The sequence below is a fragment of the Arachis ipaensis genome, chromosome B4 (genome assembly GCF_059453495.1).
Source record: "Arachis ipaensis isolate K30076 ecotype BB chromosome B4, ASM5945349v1, whole genome shotgun sequence".
Classification (NCBI taxonomy): domain Eukaryota; kingdom Viridiplantae; phylum Streptophyta; class Magnoliopsida; order Fabales; family Fabaceae; genus Arachis; species Arachis ipaensis.
This window is the reverse complement of record NC_142439.1, coordinates 125,195,113-125,220,865: the sequence shown is the minus strand read 5'-3', so window position 1 is coordinate 125,220,865 and position 25,753 is coordinate 125,195,113. Positions and strand designations below refer to the sequence as shown.

The following is a 25,753-nucleotide window of genomic DNA, read 5'->3' as shown; positions in this document are numbered from 1 at the left end:
ACACAAATGACCCAATTTCTCTCTTCAACCCAAATTCTGAACCAAACAACTTTTCTATCAACACACATAACCCAAAAATACCAACCCTTCCAGTTGAACCCTCACCCATACCCATTGACCCAACTCCATCTAATCCTTTATTCTCTCCAACAACCTCTCCTTCTTCCTCACTATCGTGTCCTAACCAACTTGAATCCATAACAACCGAATCTCTTTTGAGGCCCACACCCTCCTCTTCTTCTGCACTAGACACTAGTCCACCATCACCTCCTCATCCCCTGTCACCTTCCTCACCACCTGAGCAACCACATCCTCGTCATTCTGATCGACCTCACCGACCTCCAGCATATCGCTCTGATACCATAATAAAATTGTGAAAGAGTAGGAAAAGTAAAGAAAAGAACTTTTATTGATTGTTGATTGATTGAATTGTACTGAAGTGACTAAATATATATAAAGCATTGTCCTATAAAAGATAAAAGCAAATAAAGATAAGATAAGAAGATAAGAACAACTAAAGATAAGATAAAGATAATAAAGACTAAAATTATAATTAAATTTATGTATTCTGCTGGGCTGAATTTGTGGGCTGTGAGACTTCTTTGTTGTTGTCATGGGCTAAGGTAGAAGAATGGTTTAATAACACACACTTAGGGTGTGTTTGGAAATCACGTTAGAAGAGGAAAAGCACGTTACAGTTTCTTAAAAGCTTCAATTTTTGGTTTGGCTAAGTTTTCTCTCTATAAACGCAGAAGTGATTTTAATGTGTGTTTGGATTTAAGTTTGCAAACGGGAGTTTGCATAGAATTGATTTTGCAAACTTGATTTTGATGAAAAGTAAGTTTGTGTTAATGTGATTTATGTTTGGCAATCTTTATGTCAAAATAAATTATAGTAAAATAAATGTTGTTTGGATTATACTATTCAAAATCACTTTTAGATGAAAAATTACTAAAAGAGACATCAATTAAAATAATTTTGAATATTACTCTATTATTTTACTTTAGATATTTGAATAAATCTTTTTAATTCATTTTATAATAATGTTAATATTTACTTACTAAATTAAAGTAACATATAAAAATTGACAATATAAGACTTTTTTGGCATCCAACATTCATAATTGTATTAATACATATGAATAATTTTTTATTTAATTTGTCTTTTTTAATGGGATCAATTAATCTATATTATAAAAAAGTTACAATAAAATATAATATATGAGAATTATAATTATAAATTTTACATCGTCGAATAAAAAATAAAAAAGACACTTTACATATTAAACACAAAGAACAGTAAATAATAAAAAAAATTCATATGAACTAAAAAACAATAAGAAATAAAAATATAAAAGGGAGTACTATACATTTTATAACATTAAACAAAAAAATTTATAATTTATTTTAGTGTCGTTAGTACTCTTTAATTTAGTGTTATTTTGGATTATAAATTTTTATTATTTATAACTCTTTTGTTACGTATAATTAGTATATAATAAAAACAAAAATAAAGTACAATAAGAAATACAACAAAAAAAAACAAAAAAAATTCATACATATAGTATATAATAATCACAACCAACAACATATATTATATGAACAAAAAAATTATAATAAAAAGTAAATAAAATTCATATAAAAAAAATCAAATAAAAAAATAAAAATTTTATACACAACATAAATATAGTACAATAAAAGATAGAAAAAAATAATTTATATAAACAAAAAATAATAAAAATATTATAAAAATTAATAAAAATAAAAATTTATATCAACCATAGTTGTCATATAAATAAAAAAATACAATAAAAATATAACAATAGAAAATTAAAAAAATAACATCAAAAAAATGATATGAAAAATATTTATTATATAAATAAAAAATACAATAAAAAACATAAAAATCAAAATATGAAAGAAAGAACTAAAAATAATAAAAAAAATTAAAATCTTTACCTTGGCAGTGATAAAAATAAATCTGAAAAAAAAATTTGTAACCAAGAACATAAAAAGAAGAACATACACAAAGTGTGAAATGATGTGATTATGTGCATCATTTTTATAGAAGAAATGAAGGGTACGGTTGGTAGATATGGAATAAATTTTTTATCTAATTCCTCCAACGTGAACGCAGAAGCTTGAATTTTTAGCTTCACATAAACGTACGTTCAGAGGTGAAAACACTTCTGGGTTAGGGTTCCAAAAAGTTGCCAAACATGACAATGGGACGTTCAAGACGCTCAAACGGACTTTTTTATTTCCCAACGTGAACCCAAACACACCCTTAGTCTCAAAACCACGTTTACAAGAAGCAACAATTTTTAGCTTCTGCGTTGCACTAACTAGCTTTTGGCCATTAATATTTAACATTTATTTTTCTTTATCATCTTTATCCTTTATACATATTATTATATTATTTATAGAATTGTTATTATTTCTCTTTATATAAGTTTTTTTTATTATTTATTATTTATATTTTTTATTAATTTTTTATTTGATATTATATATTTTTATAATGATAATTTTTGTACATTATATTTATTATTATCTTTTTATAATATAATCTATTAATCCCATTAGGTAAAATAAATTAAACAAAAAAATTAACCATAAATAATAATAATTGTAAAAAATTATAGCGTACTAAAAAAGAGTACTAAAAATACTAAAAATATACTATATAAAAACATATAAAAAAAATTAAACATATATAAAAAAAATAACATTATAATTTAATGTCATGTCTTTTTTAGTAATTATCTATCTAAAAGGAATTTTAATTAATATTATCCAAACAATATTTATTTTATCAAAATCAATTTTAGTATAGAGTTGCCAAACATAAATCACGTTGACACAAACTTAATTTCTACCCAAAATCAATTTTATAAAATCACTTTTATTCAAACCTCAATTTAACAAACCACAATCCAAACACACACTTAGAGTAGTCACCAAAAAAAAAAGTCACCAAAAAACACACATTTAGAGGTTAAGGATCTATTTGTACTTTGCTAAAAAAAAAAAAAAAAAAAAAAGAAAAGGAGAACGTTAACTCACTAACCCTGCTCTGTTCTTCGCATCACTTGGAAACGCTAGCCTCCATAGCGCCGCCGTTCGTCTCACCGTCGCCGCTTGGTTCGTCGTTCTCGAAGGCCCTCCTCGCGTTCGTCCAACGCCAGCGTCTCCAGGTCCTGTTCCGCAGCTCTTCGCTCGTCGTCTGTCGCCAGCTCGACAGTGTTCGTTGCCAGCTTCCTGTTGTCCGTCGATCTCCGTCAAATCTCCGCTCCCTGCCCTCGCCGAAGGTAATGCCTCGGATGCACTAGAATTGTTCAGTTCTTGTTCTTGGTTGATTGGCTTTGCTCACTGGTTGATAATGAATTTTAACTCTGTTACTGACCTGTTCTTGCTCGTTCTTCGTTGATTGGCTTTGTTCACTGCTTGATAATGAATTTTAACTCTGTTACTGGCTTGTTCTTGGTTGATTAACTCTGTTACTGGCTTACTGCTTGATGATTAGTTGATACCCTCATTCTTGCTTGTTCTTAGTTGATTAACTCTGTTTCTGGAAGTGAAATCATGGATAAGATTACAGGGGTTTTGTGTTTTTGTTGAAATTATTGATAAAAATGGCTTTTCTATGCTGCTGCTGCTGTTTTTGAATTTCTGGCTCTGTTGTTTTTGAATTTTTGTTGATTTATTGATTTCATGGTTTTTGTTGATTATTTGTTGCTGTTTTTGAATTTTTGCTGATGATTTATTTGATTTTTGGTTCTGTTGTGCGGCTGGTGTTTTTGATTGTGTTAATGAGAGCTGCTGTTTTTTACTGTGATGTTGATTTATTGATTTCAGTTATGGATGATTATTTGTTGAATGATTATTTGATTTCTGGCTCTGCTGTGCTGCTGCTCTGATTTAATAATAAAATATTTTGTATTATATATGCTTTCCACTCTAGTTCCAGTTGTCAACCCTATTTGACAATGAGAAAACCCAGCTTTACCACCCCTAATTATATTAATGTATTCAATACACTTGTAACTTGAGTTCTCTAATAAAAGATTTACAGACAAATCACAAATCAGAAGCAAAAAGAAATTACTGCCATAATGAAAAGAAACAAAGATGATAGGAAAGCTCCGTAAAATGCTCATGCTTGTATGCACATATATTAGAGGGTATGAAACTGTATTTATGAATTTTTTTAGCCTCTAATATCATTCTTTAGTATTGAAGTCAGTGATCTTTTGGAATACACTTGGTGTAAAGTTTGATAACAAATTTGTAAATTATTAATTTGGAAGATAACATTTCATGTAGTGTTTTAAATTTGGAAGATATTTTAAGATTTATATTAGACTATAATTATATTTTAGGGTGTTTATTTATAATATATTTATTATTTTATTCTAAAACGATTTTTCCAGTTGAACCACGGTTGGACCGGTTAGACTAGTAAACCAGTGACTAGAGCAGTTCGATGACCGATCCGGTTCTCAGAACCTTGGATTTTTGCCTCTCTTTATGAGGTGAAAACACAGTGTCTAATTAAGCTTGATTAAATTCAGCTGGAGCTCTTTAATCTTTGTGATATCTTCTGCTTAGATAGATCCTTAATTTGTTTGATTTGCTTGTGTATGATTAAACCTTGTTACTTTAACTAATTAACATTCTGGAGCCTTAATTTGCTTGTTTTGCTTGTCATTTGAATTTAATTAAAGATAAATGGAAGGAGATAGGCCTTAATTTGCTTCTGTTTTGCTTGCCATTTAGGTTCACTAATGTATATTCATTAAACACAATGTAATAAGTGCCTTGCATGTAATTGTTTGCAGTTCTTGATTTATCTTTTGTTCCTTTTTGGATCTTGGACATATAACATTTTAAATGCCTAACGACTTGTAATATGTGTGCTGTGTAAAAGGATTTGCTGCATCTTTACAGGTTATTTCACTTGAGATTGCTTGCTTTCCTTTGATCAGCTGTTGTACTAAATTTGGGTCTTAATCAGAATTCAGAATTGTCAATATTTGAAGAAAATTGTCAAGTCTTATTTCCCCATGTCCAGACAATATAATCAACATAAACTTTTGAATTGATTTGAGGAATGAGGAGTAAAATAGACTCGTGGTATTTAAGTATTGAATTGATTTGATTTGATTTTCTACATATAACAAGGACTGAGCTTAATCATCTTCTACCTCTATCCTACTCTTTCCGCAATTGAATAAGCTTTTTTCTTGAAATTAAATTTGACACAGTCTTCCCTTGTTAATGCTGAGCAAAGCCATGGGATTTAGAAACCTGGGGCCACTTGGATTATTTGCCAAAGAGGGGTTGGAAAAAGCATTCTCTCTTGGAAAGTTCTTCTGTTTTCTACATGTCACCGACACCTATTTGGTCACCTTTGTTGTGGTAAGCATGTGGTATCTATTTGCTTTTTCTTATAATTCTATTCCTTTTTCAAGAAACTCGCAAATTGATCATGACAAACTTCCATCATATCATTCTTTGAAATTATAAATCAAAAGAAAAAAAAAAGGTGATTAACTGTATTCCTTCACTTTAAAATGGATCTCCACAAATACACTTAACTATTACAATAATCTGACAGTATTAATTTAATTAAGATATTGTAACAATTAGGAATCTGTTAAGTTCTCAAGTGAAGAAAACAAGGAGGGAAGGGAAGCAATTAAGTCAGTTAGAGAGGATGGTGGTAAAATAGCTCCTTTACCTTTTATTTACAATAGAAAAGTGAAAGAAAAGGGAGTTGAAAATGAAAATAGGGCCAACTAATGTAACAAATAGGACAGCTGGAAAGGTTGGTGGAGAGGAGGTAATTCTGTTATAGAGAGAGGATCAAAGTTGGGATTTTAGACCGGGAGGGATCTTAGGAGGGTGGTAGCTGCTCGAATGATACCTTGTTATCTACTTTCCATAATTGGTTCTTCAATGGATTCATCAAAGACCGAGAGAGTATCACTTTTATACCCTCCAACTTCTATTTTTCTCATTCCCTTCTATTCTCTTCCTACTCTCCCTTCTGTAATTCTGCTCTTCATATTCTAATCTGACTCTTTCTCTATTGCCTAGACTTATAATTACTGCCTAGTCTTACAAAATTTCAGAGAATTTTTTAAGTTGAGTTAATTGGAGAGTAATGTGGGCATCACTTGTTTCTTATGAAAAGCAACTAATCAGCTCCAATGCATCAGACATCTGGTCCCAGCATGCTTCCCACAATAGATTTGATCCCAACAATGTTTTTGGGTGAAAGGATCTCAACTAGATTTGGTAAAGTTACTCGTGGAGATATTGTGATTATTCGCTCCCCTCAAAACCCTAGGAAGCTTATTGCTAAACGATTGGTTGGAATGGAGGATGATACTGTTACATACATTTCTAACCCTGATGAGCCTGATAAGCAGGAAACTATTGTGGTATGATTGATTTCTTATTTTTCTAGTGCTTTTCGTTCTATGGTTTTAATTAGGATTTAATTTCTATGCACCAAAACAACTTTACATTGTCAATGTAGCATAGATTTTATTCTCTTTTGATTTTGAGTTTTGGTTTTGGTTTGGTAGTGTATGAGTTCGCCTTTTCTTTTGAATAATTGGTTTGAGGCATGGTTCATTTTGGTTCATCATTTTAATTGCCGGCTTGGTATTTGCTTATTTATAGCTTCTTTTTTTTTTTTTTTTTTCAGTCAGATGAGTTGGTTAGCCCCAACTTAACATCACAAACTCATGCACATTACACACAACACTTTTAAGGGTTCCTATCCACTACTTGGTCTCAACCAAGTTTCAGACCCGGGTGTGGTTGCTCACGAGGCAAATGAGGCCTCGACCACCTTATTTATAGCTTCTTGTGTTGATTTGTTCCCCACCCTTACAAAATGGCTATATAGATTATGTTGTCTATGTCTGTGTTATTTAGGTTCCAAAGGGTCACGTTTGGATACAGGGTGATAATGCATATAAATCCAATGATTCAAGGAATTTTGGTGCTGTTCCTTATGGACTTATTCAGCACAGGCTATTTTGGAGGGTAATATTTGTTTACTTGAAAAATTGTTGTCCCCCTTCTTTCTTTGTTTTTTCATCTAATCTTTTGATGTTTCTACTCTGTAGGTATGGCCAATCAAAGGTTTTGGACCTTTCTGGAAACACTGATGTGAGTGTACTTTATGATTCTCAAGTGAAGTTCAATGAAATTCAGCTTCACAAATCCCCTTTTCGTTTCCCTCTCTCTCTCCTCTCTCTCTTCTCTTCGATCTCATACCGTACAATTTGTTCAAGTTCACTAGCTTTTCTATCCTAATTCCATTGATTCCAATATTATGTTTCTAAGTTGCACATTTGGAGCCTTAGGTGGCAAAAAAATAATACAAAATATACTATCTTGTCAAAAGATAACAATGAGATAAATAGTTTAAAATTTAACACTCCAGTAAATAGATCTATGATACTTGGGTTAAAAAAATCTCATTGTCTATGAGCATACTGTAAGTTAAAATGCATAATTAATAATAAATTTATAACTTAGAATTATAAGCTCAAGTTTTTCATAGTTACAAATAGCAATTGACTGAAATATTGACTATAATAAGTTTAAATTTAAAATTTTATGCTCACTATTAGATTCTTTAGTTACCACACTATGTCACTCATAGTGACTTAACTTATCACATCTATATTATTTTGTCTCCGTGTGACTTCAATATTACGCGACTTCAATATTACGGGTTTAAGCCTTGGAAATTATTAGGTTAGATTGTGTACATTACATTTTTTAGATACGGTTCTTTTCCGGATTTTATGTTAATGTGAAAAAGAACCGGATTTTACGTTAATGCGGAATGTTTATGTATCGGGAATTTTTTTTTAATTTCTAATTCGAACTTTTAGATTGATTTAGAAAGAATGTTAATTATGAATGGTTGGTATCTTCTGAATCGGATATTGGAACCGGACCTGTTCATACATTTGTGATTCAGTGTCTTTGCTGATTATTCACACTTGTTCTTGTTCCATTTGGAAGCCAAATCGAATTGAATAGTACAGTTTGAATTTTCTAACAACTGTGATTGTAATGACATTGATTGTGTTAGCCCATGTTATATATTCAGATTATATCATTCTTACAATAGTAATTCGAGCTAGTTGCAAATTTAAAAAGCTTCTTTGTATCGAATAGTTTGGTATATTGGAACCCACTATAGCATCTATTTTAGGGAGGATCCATCAAGTTAAATTTCTGCAACTTTACTTCTACCCTTCATTTGTCTATACATTTTGCTCAACAATGTAGTTAAACTTTGCTTTAAAGCTAGAGTTAAAAACATGATCTCCACTTGTACACTACTCATGTCTATTAAACTACTAAGATATTCGCATATATAATGTAGTGCAAAAAGAGCATGAACATTGTGGCTACCTAGGCAACCAATCACAATGAAGAGATTGCAACTAGGCACAATTTCTTTGGCCCTTCTGATTATTCTTACAAAATCTTCAATTGCCAATGCATTAGAAGATGGCAGTATTAAGAATGAAGAATCTGACAAGGAAGAGCAAAATCATGTTCCAAATTCTATCTCAAGTTATGGGTATGAATTAGAAATTAATTATTTTCTATCAAATTCATCTTATGATGATTTTTTTTTTCTTTTGGAGAAAGATGCCAAACTAAATGGAAGATAGTTTTTGTTAATTACTTCCCTTTATATTATGGTATCTGTTATTACGGTAGTTATACTGGTTATGTAATTTTAATAATATTTTTATTTAAATAAATTTTTTATTATGTGATAATATTTTTTATTTTAAAAGATAAAATAAAAATTATTACTAAAATATAAAACAATATGACTTTAATTTTAATATTTTTTTAAATATTACTAAAATTGTATAACTACTATGACTATTATAATAATAGTCATCTTAGATTCCACTCTATATTATTAACAGAAATATTTGATAATAAAAAAAATTAGTAAAAACTAATTAATACTTATTTTATTTAATATTTATTAATTATTACAATAATTAATAAAAATTAAATAAGATAAATTCTAACTCTTTTTTTTTTCTTCCTAGCATTACCAATATTATAATATTGGAGTTCCCCTACCTACGTATACTAGAAATAAAGTAATCCTTAAAATCTCACTCACATACAATGATCCATTATGTGATCTAAATGCTTGATGTTATTAGTGCATGACTCTTCAAGAAAGTGACAGATAATACCATAGTGCCCATAATAGCAAGGAGGTTAGCACAAGTGGTAATAACAACTTGGTAACATATTTCTAAGATGTAAATTGAATAAATCTTCTTCATTCCTACAAGATTCTTTCAGTAAAAAATTAATTTATAAACATTTTCGTGAGCGTTCATTGAGTCTGAGGTAGACATATCTCAACTTTGGTGAAATAATTTATGTCGAACTCATACCTTAAAAGACTAATATATTTATTTATTGGAAAGAGTAGTGACCATAGTGGCTAATCATGCTACAATTACTCTAGAATTTTCTATTGTTGTTTCTAACATGTTAACTGATAATTAACTATTACATATGTATATTGAATAATTTGTACTACTAATAATTAAGGATTGAAACGGTGGGGGAGATGGAAGAAGATGAATGGGAAATGGTGCAAAAGAGAGGGAACCAATTTGTGGTGAATGAGAAACCATTTTACATAAATGGATTCAACACATACTGGCTGATGGTGTTTGCTGTGGATGAGTCAACAAGAGGGAAGGTCACTGAGGTGTTCCAACAAGCTTCCTCAGTTGGCATGACCGTTTGTAGGACTTGGGCCTTCAATGATGCCCAATGGAGGGCCCTACAAAAATCTCCATCCGTTTATGATGAAGATGTCTTCAAGGTGCATGCTCCTTATGGTTATTTTAATAAAGATATTTTTATGTGAAAATGATATTATTAATTGTTAGATGTGTTTGAGTGAATATTGTTTGATTGATCCATCTAAATGTTTACAATATCATCTTCACATAAAAAATATTTAGTTAAGGTGGTTATTTTAGGGATAAGTATTGTTTTGGTGCCTAACGTTGAAGGTTAGAATTGAAACCGTTTCTAACGTAATCTTTTATTTAGAATCATCCTTAACATTTTTTTCATATTAAAATCGTCTTTTTAACTTTTTTCGGACAAAAATACCCTCCACCACCACCACCGGCACCCGCACCAGCACTTCCACCACAAAAAATAACAACATCAATGAAATCAACACAAATTCAATAAATCAAGGAATCAGAAATTCAACAAATCAACAAATCAATACAAATTCAACAAATTCAACAACCAAATCAACACGCAACAACAATAAAATTAGAAAACAACAAATCAAAATCAGAATTAAAAGTAAAAGCCGAAGTAGTCACAGAAGCACAAGAAGCAGAAGTAGAAAGTAGAGGCCAAAGTAAGGAGCAGAAGCTGAAGCAAAAAGAAAAAATAGATGCAGAACAGAACCATCGGCAGCTCGTGGGCGATGGAGCTACGACGGCTAGGCAGATCGACGGTGGTAGGAACCTAGCTCAGCCTCAGATCTCTCTCTCTCCTTCGCGCGCCGCCCTCCTCGTGTCGGTTCCCCTTCCTGGCAACGCAGCAGTCACAGAAGCAGAAGTTGAAGCTCAAGCACAAGCTCAAGCAAAAACAGAAAGCTCCCCTTCGCCAGCACCGCTCCCCCTCCCCCTTCCCCTTCCCCTTTCCCCTTTTACTTCCCCCACTCCCTCGCGCCCTTCCCCTTTTTCCTTCTCCCCTGTCCCCTTGCGTGTTTTTTTTTTTTAATTTTATAATTTTTTTTATTAATAGGGATAATTTAGTAATAAAATAAAAAATTTTATTAAAAAGAACAATTTTAATACGAAAAAAACGTTAAGAATAATTCTAAATAAAAAATTATGTTAGAGACGATTTCGATTCTAACTCTCAATATTAGGGACCAAAACAATACTTATCCCTTATTTTTATAAAGACATCTTCATATGAAGATAATATTATAAACGATTAGATGTATTTGATAGAATATATTTGACTAATTCATTTAATCATTTACAATATTATCTTTATATAAAGATGCCTTAGTAAAAATAACCATTATTAATTAATTACCATATTTTTTTAAATAGTGAACCAATAAAAAATATGATGTTTTTTTTTTGGGTAAAATATTTATGATAAAGATGTCTTCAAGAGACATGTTCCTTAATTAATTAAGGTTGTAAATTTTATAAAATATTTTCACGTGAAGATAATATTATAAACTATTAATATCCGTTTGGAAAATTTTAAAAGTAATTCTTTTAAGTTTTTGACTTATGAAAAGTAGTAGTATTAATGTCTGATGTAATTTTTAAAATCAAATTGCAGCTTTCTAAGAAGCTATTTAGGAGTTTATAGAGAAATTAAAAAGAAAATAACTTCTCTCAGAATAAAAAGTTTTTTATCATATTTTTTTTTTTTAAAATAAGCACCTTTAAAACTAAAAACCCAAATACAAAATAACTTATTTATAAACTATTTTTAATATAATCATTTATTGGTTAAACTATTTTTTCAAAAAGAGTTTAATTAAATTGTTTAACCCAAACTGAACCTAAATGTGTTTGACCGAATATATTTTACTGAATCATCTAATCGCTTGCAATGTTATATCTTCACATAAATATTATTTCATAGAAAAAAACACTATTGATTAGTTACCATATTCTTTTGACTAGTGAGCCAATGAGAAATTATGTTTCTTTTTTTTTTTTTTGTTACAATGTTCCATTTCTAATGGAATCAAAGGCATTGGATTTTGTGGTAAGTGAAGCAAAGAAATACAAGATCAGGTTGATATTATCACTGGCAAACAATTGGGAAGCATATGGTGGAAAAGCACAGTATGTGAAATGGGGAAAAGATGCTGGCCTCAATGTCTCTTCTGATGACGACTTCTTCTCACATCCAACTCTTAGAACCTACTACAAGAACCATGTTAAGGCAAGTTCTTTCCTCTAATTAATAATAAAGTACTCACTTAGTCTTTTAACATTTAACATAGATAAATTTTTAGTATTATTTAAAATGTCTTATTTTATTTTAATTTTGTAATCAAATGTTGATGCTGAATGTATAAATAATGTTAATTAGCAAATACTCCCACTAGAATTAAAAAAAATTGTGAATAATACATAGTAATAATATTTATTTGTTTTTATTACATTATTAAATTTCATCTCACTATATTAAATTATTATAAAAATTATTTTATTGTTATATTATATATATTTTGGTCTTATTGTCAAATTTTTTTAAATTTGTTAATGTAAATGCTGACGTGATAAATTAAAATACAGTTTTACTAGGTAGACAATGATTTTTGTGAACAATAGACTCTAAAATTGACTCAATAAAGTAAAAAAAATACTTCATCCCAAATTACCTAACTATCTGCACACCTAGTGAATTGAACATCCAGTCAATGTTAACTGTGCATGAGTAAATCAAATCAAAAGAAATAACTATCCAATTAAAAATAATGAACATAATTATAATTATCTGTATACCTATTAAATTGAACATTCGACGTATCCATTATTCACATTGTTTAATATTCTCATTGTCTACCTATACTTTTTTGTTAAAATATTATCTTTTAACCTTATTACATTAACATTTAAGGAAACAATGCAACAGTAGAATTAATAATTTTGAATGTTTCTATAGACGGTGTTGAATAGAGTGAACACATTGACAAATATGACATACAAGGAAGATCCAACCATATTTGCATGGGAATTGATGAATGAACCTCGATGCACCTCAGATCCCGCTGGTGATAAGCTTCAGGATTGGATACAAGAAATGGCATTCCATGTGAAGAAGATTGATCCAAAGCACCTAGTAGAAATTGGAGTTGAAGGATTTTATGGGCCCTCAACCCCTCACAGAACTCAGTTCAATCCAAATTCATATGCAACACAAGTTGGAACTGATTTCATTAGGAACCACCAGGTTCTTGGTGTTGACTTTGCTTCTGCTCACATATATGCTGACTCTTGGTATGTCATCTCCTAAATTGCTCTGCAAAACATTTTCTGAATCATGATTATATTTTAGTCTTGATTTTTTTTAACCGTTATTAGTTATTCTAAATCTTTAAATTACAAGACAAACCAAACTCCTTATCCTTATGTCAAAAAAGACAACAGATTAATATATAAAAGAACCGAACTCTTTATCTTTATGTCAAAAAATTTTTCTGTGTTTATATATTTATATAGGTAATAAGAGAAGGTATTCTTTTTCAGTGTTCCTTTTTTTTATATATAAAACCGTTAATAGTATATCTTGTAATAACTCCTTAATTATGAATTACGAAAATTGAAGGATCTCACAGCAAATTTCCGAAAGCCATCTAGAATTCATAACATCATGGATGCAATCCCACATAGAAGACGCGGAAAAGCATCTGGGAATGCCAATAATCTTTGCAGAATTCGGTGTATCATCAAAGGACCCTGGCTACAATGCAACATACAGAGACAACCTTATAACAAGTGTGTACAAAACAATCTTAAACTCCACAAAGAAAGGAGGAAGTGGCGGCGGAACACTCTTGTGGCAGGTGTTTCCTGAAGGAACTGATAACATGGATGATGGTTATGCTATTGTGCTCTCTAAGTCTCCTTCTACTTCTGCTGTTGTGTCACTTCAGTCCTCAAGGCTTGCTTTGTTCAATTCAATGTGTTCTTCTAAATTCCAGTGGAGTTGTAAGAAGAAGAAAGTCATCTATGATCCTCATGATGAATTCTAGATTCTGATCCATGTATTAATATATCTCATACAATATATTTTACTCTATCAAATTAAAACAAGAATATATAATTTATATGTATATTTGTATATATCATGTGGTATTTAATGAATTAAATAATGTAACACTATATTTGCATGCATTGGAGCACTCCAAAAGAATGTTATGTAAAAATATTGTATTGATTTATGGTTTATATTTATAGAAATAAATATGATTATCATACTAAAAATTATTTTATATTTTAACATATATTTTATGTGAATCGTTAATTTTTTATGTACAATTAGTATAGTATTTATTAAATAAGATGTGAATCTCACTTGAATTGAATGGAATATTCATCTGTATTTTTTTATCGATTTAACTCTTAATAATAATTACTTATCATTACTATCATTTGTTCCAAATTTTATAAAACTTGAACATCATCATTATTCTAACAAATATTATGTAGATTTTAAACTTTTTGGTTATCTAGTTAAATGAATTAATACTCACATTAGTTCCCGAGTTACATTAGCGCTTCAATTTGATCTCCAAAATTTTAATTTATTAAATTTGGTTCTCCAATTTCATATTCGTGACTCACATTAATTCTTAACCTGAGATAAATTGACGACGGCCAAGTTAAACTTCTTAACAACAATAAGAAGGAAAATAAGGAATTCAGCTAAACTCTACAACATTCAAAAATATATGAATCATTTTTCCTTAAAAATAAAGGAATAAAAAAGAAAATTATTTGATAAATATACTACTTACAATAATGACATTGCTAATCAAATCACCTTGTGCTCAAACTTAACTCTGAAAGGACTAAAACTGCCTGATCACCACCTAGAAGAAATTAAGGATGCCTCAAAGCAGCCGCGACCAATAAGCGTCCGCTGGCCGGGAAATCCCTCTTGGAGATAAGCTTGGTTGCTAAGTCTCAACCTCTACCAGAGTCCCCGTCGAGGATTCGAAAATCAAACCAGTTGCGAGTAAAGTCCCGCCATTTTTTCAGGTAAAATCCACAGTTCCTTAATTCCAAATTGAAATTCTTCAGAGTAGATTTAGACCTTAAGGTTGGTATTGCCATTTGCAAGAGTATAATCCCAGCAGAATACATGTCAAATAGATCAGGACTTTTCAACTGCAATAGTAATGATCATCATCATAGAGGTTCATCTTAGAACCTTTTATGTGTATCTAGAAACAGCAGGTAAAGGAAAAAGCACAATGCATGCATATTTTAAACCGTATTAAGTAAATGGTGCTAGAATTTTAAAATTATAGCTTATTCAAAAGCTATAGGAAAATGAGGAATTCAGACTTAGTGTGGTTTACAATCCTAGTGAAAATATTTCTAGTATAGCAACATTAACCAAAGAAGTTAATTGAGTCCATATATTGTTAATAAACTCATAAACATTGTAGTTGTTAGAAAGTAGAAAGGTGAAATAGAGGAAAAGGTTTTATCCTGAATAATTCTATAGAATACGATATAATGTACAAATATACAAAGTATTTATAGGTAAGGAACAAATCAAAATAATAAATTCATAATATCCTATAACTAACAACAAAAATGATATCTACACACTAAAATTCAATTATCGTATATTTATGTATAAATATGTGTTTTCAATGCATTTTCAATTTGTATCTTGTATTCTAATATATATCTTATAACTTATAAGTGTGGTTGATTTTTTTATGTAAGATTGTATGGTTGAATTAACAATAATATCATACTAATAAGTACACAGATATACTAATGATTCTAATATTAGTATGTATGATTCTTTAAACATATCTCTTCCGACAAATTTCTTTAGTTAATAATTTTTGTATAAACACAGATTTAACACATCATTGACACACTTAGATAAAAATTGTCACGGTTCACTTTGTTTGCCATATTACCTAAAAAATGAAGTGTTAAACTTGTGTCTATGCAAAAACTTCGGCTAATTTTATATGATTGTTGAATCTATTTTAATGTTTTGTTTCAAAATTGAGACCACTACAGAAGGAACTTAAAAAATTTTGAGTGCATAAATAGGACAAAGCAACAAAACCTGCCATAATATTGGTGAACGAAAAGCTGCAACTGGCTCTGGAGGAAGACTAGTTATTTCTTCAGCCAGCACATACAATTCTGGGGGACAATAGTCAGGATCCAAAGGGGTAAAATTGGGAACATAATTCTTTCCGATTCGTAGATCAGTAGCTGAACCAAAATCAATGAGTTTGATCTGTCCCTGCTTTGTAACCACCAAGTTGGCAGGCTTTATATCCCTGTGAACAATGCATGTATCATGAATCTTCTTAAGCGAAGTAATCATTTGCTTGATGATCAAGGCATCTCTTTTCGACGAGTTTATCCCTTGCAAGACTCGTCGAAACATGACAGATTCCAAGTTTGAAGGAAAGTTTCGTTCCGTCATGTAGTCGGCGAAAGAATGGCCACCCTGTGACATCATAACCCTGCAATTAGTGTATAGAATAATTGGTACCTAAGTTGCATGGATACAGGTACAGGGTACAAAAAATTTCGAAAAAAATAGTATAGATATATATATGTAAATTTCACAAATAAACTACATTTGCCTATAGTTTATCAAAGATCAAATTATTCTGTTAGTTCTTATAGTTTTCTCAAATTGTGATTAGATTTCTGCATTTTAAAAATTTTCAAATGAGTCTTTACATCAGTTTTAGATTTGTAATTAGACCATTTTTAACAATAAACGTTGCAAAATCATTTTCATCCATCTCACACCACGGTTAAGTTAAATGTTTTTAGAACGACAAGGATGTGATTACAAATTTAAAATCAATTTAGGGACCTAATTAAAAACCTTTAAAGTGTAGCGACTCAATTTTAAATTTGGTAAAACTAAATAGATTAACAGCAAAATTTTAACCTTTATCAAGCAGAAACATAAATAAGAGCGCCTCAAATTTCCAAACAAGCCATTTTCCACCTTTTGTGAAAAGTGAATTGCTTTTATCAGCAACAAAACTTCCAAGAAACCTAGCACACATTTCTGGAGCTGCTCTGGAGAGTCTGTAATTGAACCACTCCTCACATTCACCAAATTCTTCTGCTCCTTCAATTCCAACTTTCACCTGCATCAAACTATGCCAGAGTACTCTATCATAACTAGGGATACCTTTTTAAGAATGACTTTGTCCTTAGATTTTGCATCCAACTTTGTTATTACATTCCTCCCCTTATTGCCACTCTTCTTTATCCTCTCTTGTTCTACATTATTTACATTCCTTGGGACCAAAACACCTGAATAAACAACACCAAATGACCCTTCTCCTAATTTATCTCCAATCACAAGATCACTCCTTTTGAGACTTCTCCTTTCAAATAAACATTTGAATTGGAGCCATAAGATATGCATCAATGGCTCCAACAAGAAGACCAGGCTTTGCAGTTAAGTAAATCCATGACAAACCAGCAAAAGCAAGAAACTCCCATTTTTGTAAACCTGACAAGTCTTCAGTTACATTCTGGAACTTCACTAGTGTGGAGTACAACTCCAACAATAACTCTTTGGGGATGATGTTATCCAAGAATGCATTGCACTTTATGGAGTTAATGTAGTTACTCTTGAAACGCTGTGTTAAGAGGGAAATTGTATATGGGGTGGTGTGATTTCAGAGGAGAAAAATATATTGTGATGATTGTGACGAAGTGTAGTTGAAGTTGTGCTGATAAGAGAAACCATGATATGTTGTTACTTGTTACATACAATGACTTTGGTTTTATTTTCTTTTAATGTCAGCATTCAGCAGAGACAGCACTTTTGCCACCTATTCATCCTTACTTTATCCACATGTTCTATGTATTTTTCTTGGTTCAAAATTACATAAAACTTCATCCAAGAAATCATAAGTCCAAACAATTTGGTTGTTCAAAATATTTAATAAAAAATAAGTAAATAGATAATGGAAACTGAATGTTTCTCATAACCCCTTTATTCTTTTTGTTGTTTAGAATATTAAATTTTGACGGGTATAGTATTTTTTATTTTCAAATAAAAAAATATATGATCCTTTTCTTAATTTTATGCAAATTGCTAAATTTAATTTCATATAAGAGCATAAACTCTGAAAATAGTCCGGACTAATTATTTTTAAAAATTTTAGATAATTTTTAGAGTAAAATGATAAATAAATTTCTAAAAATTTATATTTTGAATAAATTAATCTCTAAAAAAAATACTAATAAAATCTTTCAAGATAATAAACGTCAACAAAATACTTCAAATTATGTAAATTTTAAAGTTTGTTTATCACTTTACTCTAACTTTTACATTGACATAGATGATTAAAGATTAAATAAACTCTTTATCATCATATATAATAAAATTTAATGACATCTCATCCATTATTGTCAAACTTTCGAGTTAACTCGTAAACTCGTACGAGTTTAGATATGAAGTCGAGTTGACTCGGACATAGACTCTATCTTGAATAAACTCGGCTAGACTTGGCTAGACTCGATCAAACTCGGACAAACTCGTGAGTTTAGGACCGAGTTAGCGAGTTTGTGTTTTTTCTTCATTTTTGTTCAAAAAAATGTTATTTTAAAAAAAAAACACTTTTTTTATTAGGGTTACGATAACACTCCTAAAGAATGAAAGAAAACTCACTCACAAATTACTCACCTGCGTCGTTTCTCTCAAGTTTTACTTTCTCCATGTTCTGCCGCAGTCGTTGTTCCCCGTTGAGCTGCCGCTGTTCGTCTGCGTCTGTTACCTCTACTCTGATTTGCGCCATTGTCTTTGTGAATTTTACCTATGTTGCCCTCTACTTTGTATTTCTTCATATCTCCACTATCGGCAACTCCATCATGCTATCACCGTTCACGAGTTCGACTACTCCTACAGTTCTATCTTCTTTGTCGCCATTGTTTCATGCTATTGCTGCACCCTCACCACCGCTGCCTGCTGCACCCTTGCCTTCGATCTGCTGTTGCTGGGACTTTGTCCCTTCTTTTCTTCTGTATCCTCTATTTTTTGTATGCGTTTTGTCCTTTTTTTGAGTCTCTGTTTCTTGATTTAGTTTTTTTTTTAATTTTATCATTTATGTTAGATGGCCAACTGGTTCAACCATTCATGACCGATTAATAATTAATTATTTTGATTAAAGTTAATTTGATTATTTAATATTGTTTAATGTTCAATTAAAGATTTAGTATTACATATTTAGAATTTTTAATTTTGTGTATTCTATGTTGTATTTGTATAAGAATAATTATAAAGGATTTGAATGTGTATTTTAAAATATTTGTTATGATGTATGCTACTATTTTATTTATTATGTGCTTTAAGATTGATATTATTAATTTTGAAGGGTTAGAATTGAGTATATATATATATATATATATATAAACTTCATAACAGGTGAACTCGTACGAGTCTACAAATTAACTCGCGAGTCGAGTCTAGGTTAACTCCACGAATTTACTTAGACTCGCGAGTTTGACAACCATATATCTGAATCCGCTTAATGAAATAAGACTTCGTTGTTGTTGAATAAAACAAAGGATACAAAATTAAACAATTTTATTTTCTGCATAACACAAATTATAAGTCAACTCAACACAAATAAGCCACAATTCACACAAATAACATAACCTAGAAAGTTCACACAACTCCTAAAAGCCAAAATAGAAACCTAAGAAAAAGTATCTTGTTGGCAATTTATGTGCCAGTGTAACACCTTCGTTCATGCAAACCCCTAACCCAACCAAACAAAAAAATACTAAAAATACCAAAGGAAAAAAAAAGGTGTGGATTTAAGAGACAAGACCAATTGCAAGGTACAGCAATTTTAACAAGCAGGGCTATTCCTTTGAAGGAAGGAGGCTGCAGGCCTCACATAAGAGAAGTCTTTGAAGGGGTTAGCACCATTCGGGCTGGCAGCTGGTGAATCGACCACAGGCATATCAGTCCATCGCTTCTCAAAGTTCGCAACGCAATGCTTCCCGGCTACATCCGGCCTAAAATTTGGCTGGATTTCTCTTGCTTCCAACTTCGTCCAGTTGATTTGTTTAAACCACTTGTGGCCTTTAATCTCCACTATCCCCTTAGGTCCACAACCTAAGCGCTTTCCCGCCTCCTTCTGTAGAAGCTGTAACAGACACAAATTATCTTTATCTCAAAGTGAAGAACAAAGGTTTGAATACAACAGTAAGAAAGCAGAAAGCTCAACAAGAAAGGGGAGAAGGAAACGAATCAAAGGTCCTATGCAGATAAAAATGGATGCAAATATCATCTGAAATACTAATTTCAGTACAAGCTTAAAATGAAATTACAAAATAACCAACAATGTAAACTGATTTACTTACAGCATTGCGAGAATTACTATCTAAATTTTTTGAAAACAAATGCCAATCAACTTATAATTCAATTAACGAATTAGTATTATGTATCAAAAACAAAAACAATTATTACCATGAAAATGAAACAAAGAGTGGAACAGAAGGAACAGTTTTTCTAACATGCATCTACAATTCCAAATTAGAAACAAACATGGACAGTGGATAAATCAGTGAACAGATTGTGATGGTGTAATCATGAGATATTGAACCAGAACCAGAGGTCTCGGCACAGCTGCACTGCTGCTGCACCAGGAGAACATTGGAACAGGTCAAACCATCAGAAGTACCTGCTTTATTCATCATCTTTTCACACTGGGACACTATTTTACACAAATATGAATATATGTATTAAATACTACGGTAAGTAAATATGGTAAATTACCCCTTTCAACAGAGAATGCGCCTCACTAGACAAAAATGCTGGCAGCTTAATCTTGTCTTTAATTATCTTCTGCTGAATTTTCTCACGGTTCCCACCACAAAACGGTGGCTGCAGAGGAGAAATGACAAAAAACAAAAACTTAGCAACTACAAAAAAATTGGCAGTTATGACCATTTAGATTAAAACTATTTATTACTTATATAATCACGCTTACACATAGTAATTTTGTATCATTGAATAACAGTATGTAGATCCAAATGAACAGCAAAGACATAAATTTACAAGAAACAAGATGCAAACCTTTCCAGTAAGCATCTCAAACAGAAGGATGCCTACACTCCACCAATCAGCAGCCTTATCATGGCCCTTGCCAAGAATAATTTCAGGTGCCATGTACTCTAATGTTCCACACATAGAATTTGATCTTGTACTATCCTCGAATTGCTTCGCTAAACCAAAATCAGTCAACATAACCTAGTAGACCAACAAATAAATCTCAGTACAGTTATTACACATAGAAAGCATGGTTGAATAAAATCATGAAGAAGGAAAAATTACATGGCCATCAGCATCCAGCAAGATATTTTCAGGTTTTAGATCCCTGTGCATTATTCCATTCGAATGGAGATGTGAAACTGCAGACACAATCTCGGCAGCATATATGCGTGCTAGATCCTCTCTGGATATTCAAAGAACAATAGAACCCGAGTGTTATCCTGTGAACTAATGCAAGAAGCAGAAGAAAAAACCAACACTCAACCAAACTTACCTGAACAAGCCCTGGTGATAAAGTTGAAAGAAAAGATGCCCCCCATTCACGAAATCCAGCACGAGATACAATCTATATTTTGTCTGAAACAGATAGAACAGATCCATTTTCAATTTCTGAATATTATTAGAGACAGTCTTATAATACAAGCCATTTAACAAAAGAAACCAATTTATGAGCAGAGAGCATGATTCCCAACGTAGTTATGATTAAAATTGCAACCAATTTATGAGCAGAGAGCATGATTCCCGACGTAGTTATGATTAGAATTGCACATCAATGCCTCAAACTAACACTATCTTCATTTAGATTTTGGCCTTTTGGGTAACATACACAATGACAAAAGGCACTAAAAGAAGACAGAATCTAAGAAAAGTACCATACCATTTTGATAAATTATGTCACTAGTGATATATCACCACGATAGCACAAAAGAAGCTACAACATTATCACAATTTGAAAATCAGTACCTGAAACGAGTATCTGAGTTGTACAACAAAAGGATGCTCTATTTGTGTCAAAATATCCCTCTCAGCTTTCATGTACTCAGCATGGTTCTTTTCCAGAATTTTGTCCTTCCTCATAACCTTCATAGCATATATTTCAGAAGTTCCCTTTTTCTTCACCTGATATACTTTTGCAAATGCTCCCTGCCCCACAACCTTCAAAATCTCAAAATCATCAAGGCTAACTCTGTGAATCTTCATGAGACTCCCGCCGTCTTGCAACGATTCCTCGGTGATAACATTGTGAAAGGAAGATTCTTTGACGTCTTTGACCTTCTCTCCAGTCACATCCTCCTCTAGGACCTCTAGTTCCAATGAATCTTCAGTTTCTTGTATGGTGAGCTTTCCAAGCTTCAGTGATTGGCTAACACAAGCAGAAGGGCCAACCAAAGAATGTGAACGGGTGTAAATGACTTCAGGCTCATTATAAACCAGCTCACTAGATTCTTCGAAATACTCTGCAGCAGCAGATTCAATATTATTTACTTCTACTGAGGATGGAACTGTAACCGGACCAAAGACATCTGAGAAATCTAGTTCAATGTGATCTGTGATTACGTTTTCAGGAAGACTTGTAGGAAAGAGCAACTGAGCCTGTAAAGGCTTATATGTGCCAGCCGTAGTCAAACCAGAAAGCTGAGAGGAAACCATTTCTTTGTCCCACTAATTAAAATGGGATCTAAATATGCTGATGGCCAAACTAATAAAGACTATAGATTAATCACTCTAAAGTTCCCCAAGAACCCAACTGCCGATTCTTTCCTGTCAACAGCCTGAATTAGGAGGAAATTGATGTATGCAAATGGTGTTCCCAAGAATTTTGGCAGCAAGGAGAGCAAAATCCAGCAGAAGAGGAGGCTGCTGTTGTTTCCCGAGTCACAGGAAACGAAGAATGCTCCAGTGGTTGTTGAACTCATGAAGATCCAATTCACAATCTGTTCAAACTCATCCAACAAAGAAAAGGAGGAATCAAAATCAGAGAGACATGGCATACACAAAAGCAACTTCCTTTGTTACCATAATGTAATCCCACAAAGTATAAACAAAGCACAACTTAAGCTGACAACAAAAATAACAATCCAATCATATGGATCTCAACCACCAATCTTAAATAAATAGAATCATTTTAGACAAATAAAATACCAACAACTACTAAAAAGGGTGAATAATTAAAAAATTATCAAACATGGATGCTTCCTAGTCCAAGAAAGTAATCCGGCATTGAACATCGGTATCAAAGATATGATAAAACGACAATCTATACTTCAATGGACATCAAGATCTAACTCATGACAAAATTCCCAAAACACCAAATCACGGATCCAAAAGTCCCCAAAAAACCCAGAACTAGGGTCAAAACCCCAAAGGACAAAAGCACACAATTCACAAGCTACAAACATCAATTTATCATCTTCATATAAAGATAAACAAAAGCATCATCAAACAAACCAACCCACCAGAACAAACAGAACTAAATAATTAATTAATTAATTAAACGCTACAAGCTAACCTACAAGACGGGATTTGAAAAATAATAAAAGATGATGGTTTGAAAGCAAAGGAAGACAAAAAATCGAAACTTTGGAAACGGATATAAGAAATTTGAGTTGGTTTTCTTACCTGGGAAGGTTGCGGGGGAAGGGAATTGGGGAAAAAAGGCGTTGTTTTCACAGAAAAATAGAGGAAAGGAAAAGATGGATTCTGATTTCAATTAAACATGTGGAAGAGCACTCGCGTCGCCGCTTAAACATGTTAATTAGGTGCTACGTGGCTTCATGTGATTGGTTGTTGGTGCCAATTGAGTGATTGACCAAGTGTATATTGGGTCCCACTTGTTTTCTTTCCTTTTTTTGTGTAATGGGTTATTCTTTTGTACTTGTTGGAATGTGAGGATGGGGAATATGCTACGGAAATATGGTTTCTCCCCTTGCCTGTGCTAATTTTGCGGTGCTCATTTGGATTAGAGGAATTTCTTTTTTTATCTTCAAGCATATTTAATGATAATGATAATGATAATGATAATGTCCAGCAACCCGCATGCCCGTTTATGCGTTCTTTGTACCATGAAAAAGGCCACGTAGATATGGCAATGGGTTCGAGAAAAATATTTCATTCTCTTGAGAGGTCTATAAAAAATATTTTATTTAAATAATAAAAAATTAATAAATAAATACATTAATGTATTTAAAGTTGATTTTGTGCATTTAGATTTTATATTTGTTTTTCAAAATAATCGATTTTATTTTTGTACTACTGTCATATAGGATATTCTGTTAATTATTTAATTTTGACTTCACGATGAGATTATATTGAGGCTGATTTTTTTATATGATTTAGTGGTGTGAGTTATGCTCCGTTATGATCATTAGGGGGAATTACACTGTTATGACGGCGTTGTTTTTAGAAATTTGAGGGGGAGGGGGGAAATCGGTGGGTCCGATTTCAAGGAGAGAGGAAAGAACACAAATCGGTCCGAAAGAGATTCAGTTTGCATCAAAAAATCGGTGGGTCCGATTTCAAGGAGAGAGGAAGGAACACAAATCGATCCCACCGATTTGTACTAGTCCTATTTTATAAGTGGAGAGTGTAGAAATCGGACCCACCGATTTCGGGTGAAAATTTTTTTTTTTAATCCGGGAGTGCACCAATCGGACCGAGCGATTTGTGTGGTACGCGGTCGGTGGGTCCGATTTGCCTGTAACTGCATACATATAATGAAAAATAAATCACAGAAGCCTCATTTCTTCATCGCCGGTCTCAGTCTCAGCTCTTCCTCTCCTCTCATTCTTCTCCGTCATTCTTGTAGAATAAATTTCAGTGAGTGTGAGAATAGACAAGTACGTATACTGATATGGATGATAGAGTTGTGTTGAAGATTTATTGTTACGGGCAGATTTTGTTACAAACATATGAAGGAGTTCAATTTGTATGTGAAAATTTTTATTATTAATCATAATAAATTATTAAGCTCAATTACTACTGCTAATAATAACTACAATCTACTTCTAATTATTCTGTAGAGCTTACCATACCCTACCATATCATACATACATACATACATGATTAATTCCTATTTTAATTTCTATTTCTAACCACCTAATAATAAAATCATACACACATATATGATTAATCTCTATTTAGTGCCATTACAATATATATTGCTAATCAAATTTAATATTATCATTATTATTATTATTATTATTATTATTATTATTATTATTATTATTATTATTATTATTAAAAAATAAAAACTTACATAATTTGGATCTCCAAGATAATTAACAATATGAAGTTCTGGTTGATTTACTTCTTTAATTTTTGGTCTTCTTGGCATTTTTTTTTAATTCTGTCCAAGATTTGTTGTGGTCCAACAATGGTGATGCAGGAAGAAGTGGTGGGGTTGAGTGTGTGTTGAAGAGAGGGAGACGAGAGTGAAAGAAATACTGCTGAATCGGGGGGGGGGGGGACATTGGTCTTTTGTACCAAGGGAGTCACGGGCCAACCAAGGGAGGCTTGCATGCGTGACGCGTGGACAGGGAACACAAATTTGTTCCACCGATTTGTGCACCATCCGCGTCCTGAAATCGGTGTCTACAATTTCTTTCCTACCACTCGGTGCCACCGATTTCTGCTACCCAGCCGTCACAAATCCGTGAAACACCAATAACCCCCATATCGCTGCTATACTCCATCAACGGGTTCATATCAAAATTAAAAATCTCCTATATTAAAACTAAATAATTTTTTTTGAATTCAAATAGAACACTTTAAACTTTAAAAACCAAAACAGAATTACGTCTAAGTGTAAAGGACCAATTTAATATTTTACCCAATTTATAAATATAATCAGATAAAAT

The 25,753-nt window shown here is 31.9% G+C and overlaps 3 protein-coding genes and 1 pseudogene across 6 annotated transcripts; 2 read left to right on the top strand and 2 right to left on the bottom strand.

The window, feature by feature from the left end:
* The first annotated feature begins 3,030 nt into the window (after positions 1 to 3,030).
* On the top strand, positions 3,031 to 7,448 carry LOC107639707 (mitochondrial ATP-independent inner membrane protease subunit 1b). 3 transcript variants are annotated; one of them, XM_088485557.1, is made up of 5 exons: positions 3,031 to 3,307; positions 5,290 to 5,417; positions 6,221 to 6,445; positions 6,948 to 7,058; positions 7,142 to 7,448. In XM_088485557.1, the coding sequence occupies exons 2-5, from the start codon at positions 5,292 to 5,294 to the stop codon at positions 7,181 to 7,183; spliced, it is 504 nt and encodes a 167-aa protein (XP_088341683.1). In that variant the 5' UTR covers positions 3,031 to 3,307; positions 5,290 to 5,291; the 3' UTR covers positions 7,184 to 7,448. The 3 variants fall into 3 exon arrangements, with proteins under 3 accessions (XP_088341683.1, XP_016198761.1, XP_088341684.1); XM_016343275.2 differs by having other exon boundaries at positions 5,264 to 5,417; XM_088485558.1 differs by lacking the exons at positions 6,948 to 7,058; positions 7,142 to 7,448 and adding an exon at positions 6,715 to 6,930 and having other exon boundaries at positions 5,264 to 5,417.
* A 966-nt stretch (positions 7,449 to 8,414) lies between these two features.
* LOC107637995 (mannan endo-1,4-beta-mannosidase 6) lies at positions 8,415 to 14,006 on the top strand. The gene is made up of 5 exons (XM_016341204.3): positions 8,415 to 8,619; positions 9,630 to 9,909; positions 11,838 to 12,032; positions 12,759 to 13,093; positions 13,422 to 14,006. The coding sequence occupies exons 1-5, from the start codon at positions 8,465 to 8,467 to the stop codon at positions 13,846 to 13,848; spliced, it is 1,392 nt and encodes a 463-aa protein (XP_016196690.1). The 5' UTR covers positions 8,415 to 8,464; the 3' UTR covers positions 13,849 to 14,006.
* Positions 14,007 to 14,537: 531 nt separating this feature from the next.
* On the bottom strand, positions 14,538 to 17,579 carry LOC107636950 (serine/threonine-protein kinase STN8, chloroplastic-like; annotated as a pseudogene). The gene is made up of 4 exons (XR_015880835.1): positions 17,013 to 17,579; positions 16,795 to 16,968; positions 15,915 to 16,307; positions 14,538 to 14,986 (listed from the first exon to the last, which is right to left on the bottom strand). The product of XR_015880835.1 is annotated as a serine/threonine-protein kinase STN8, chloroplastic-like (transcript).
* A 1,825-nt stretch (positions 17,580 to 19,404) lies between these two features.
* LOC107639708 (serine/threonine-protein kinase AtPK2/AtPK19) lies at positions 19,405 to 23,656 on the bottom strand. Its single transcript, XM_016343276.3, has 7 exons — positions 23,517 to 23,656; positions 21,861 to 22,831; positions 21,391 to 21,473; positions 21,180 to 21,300; positions 20,922 to 21,095; positions 20,622 to 20,729; positions 19,405 to 19,989 (listed from the first exon to the last, which is right to left on the bottom strand). The coding sequence occupies exons 2-7, from the start codon at positions 22,545 to 22,547 to the stop codon at positions 19,690 to 19,692; spliced, it is 1,473 nt and encodes a 490-aa protein (XP_016198762.1). The 5' UTR covers positions 22,548 to 22,831; positions 23,517 to 23,656; the 3' UTR covers positions 19,405 to 19,689.
* Positions 23,657 to 25,753: the final 2,097 nt, after the last annotated feature.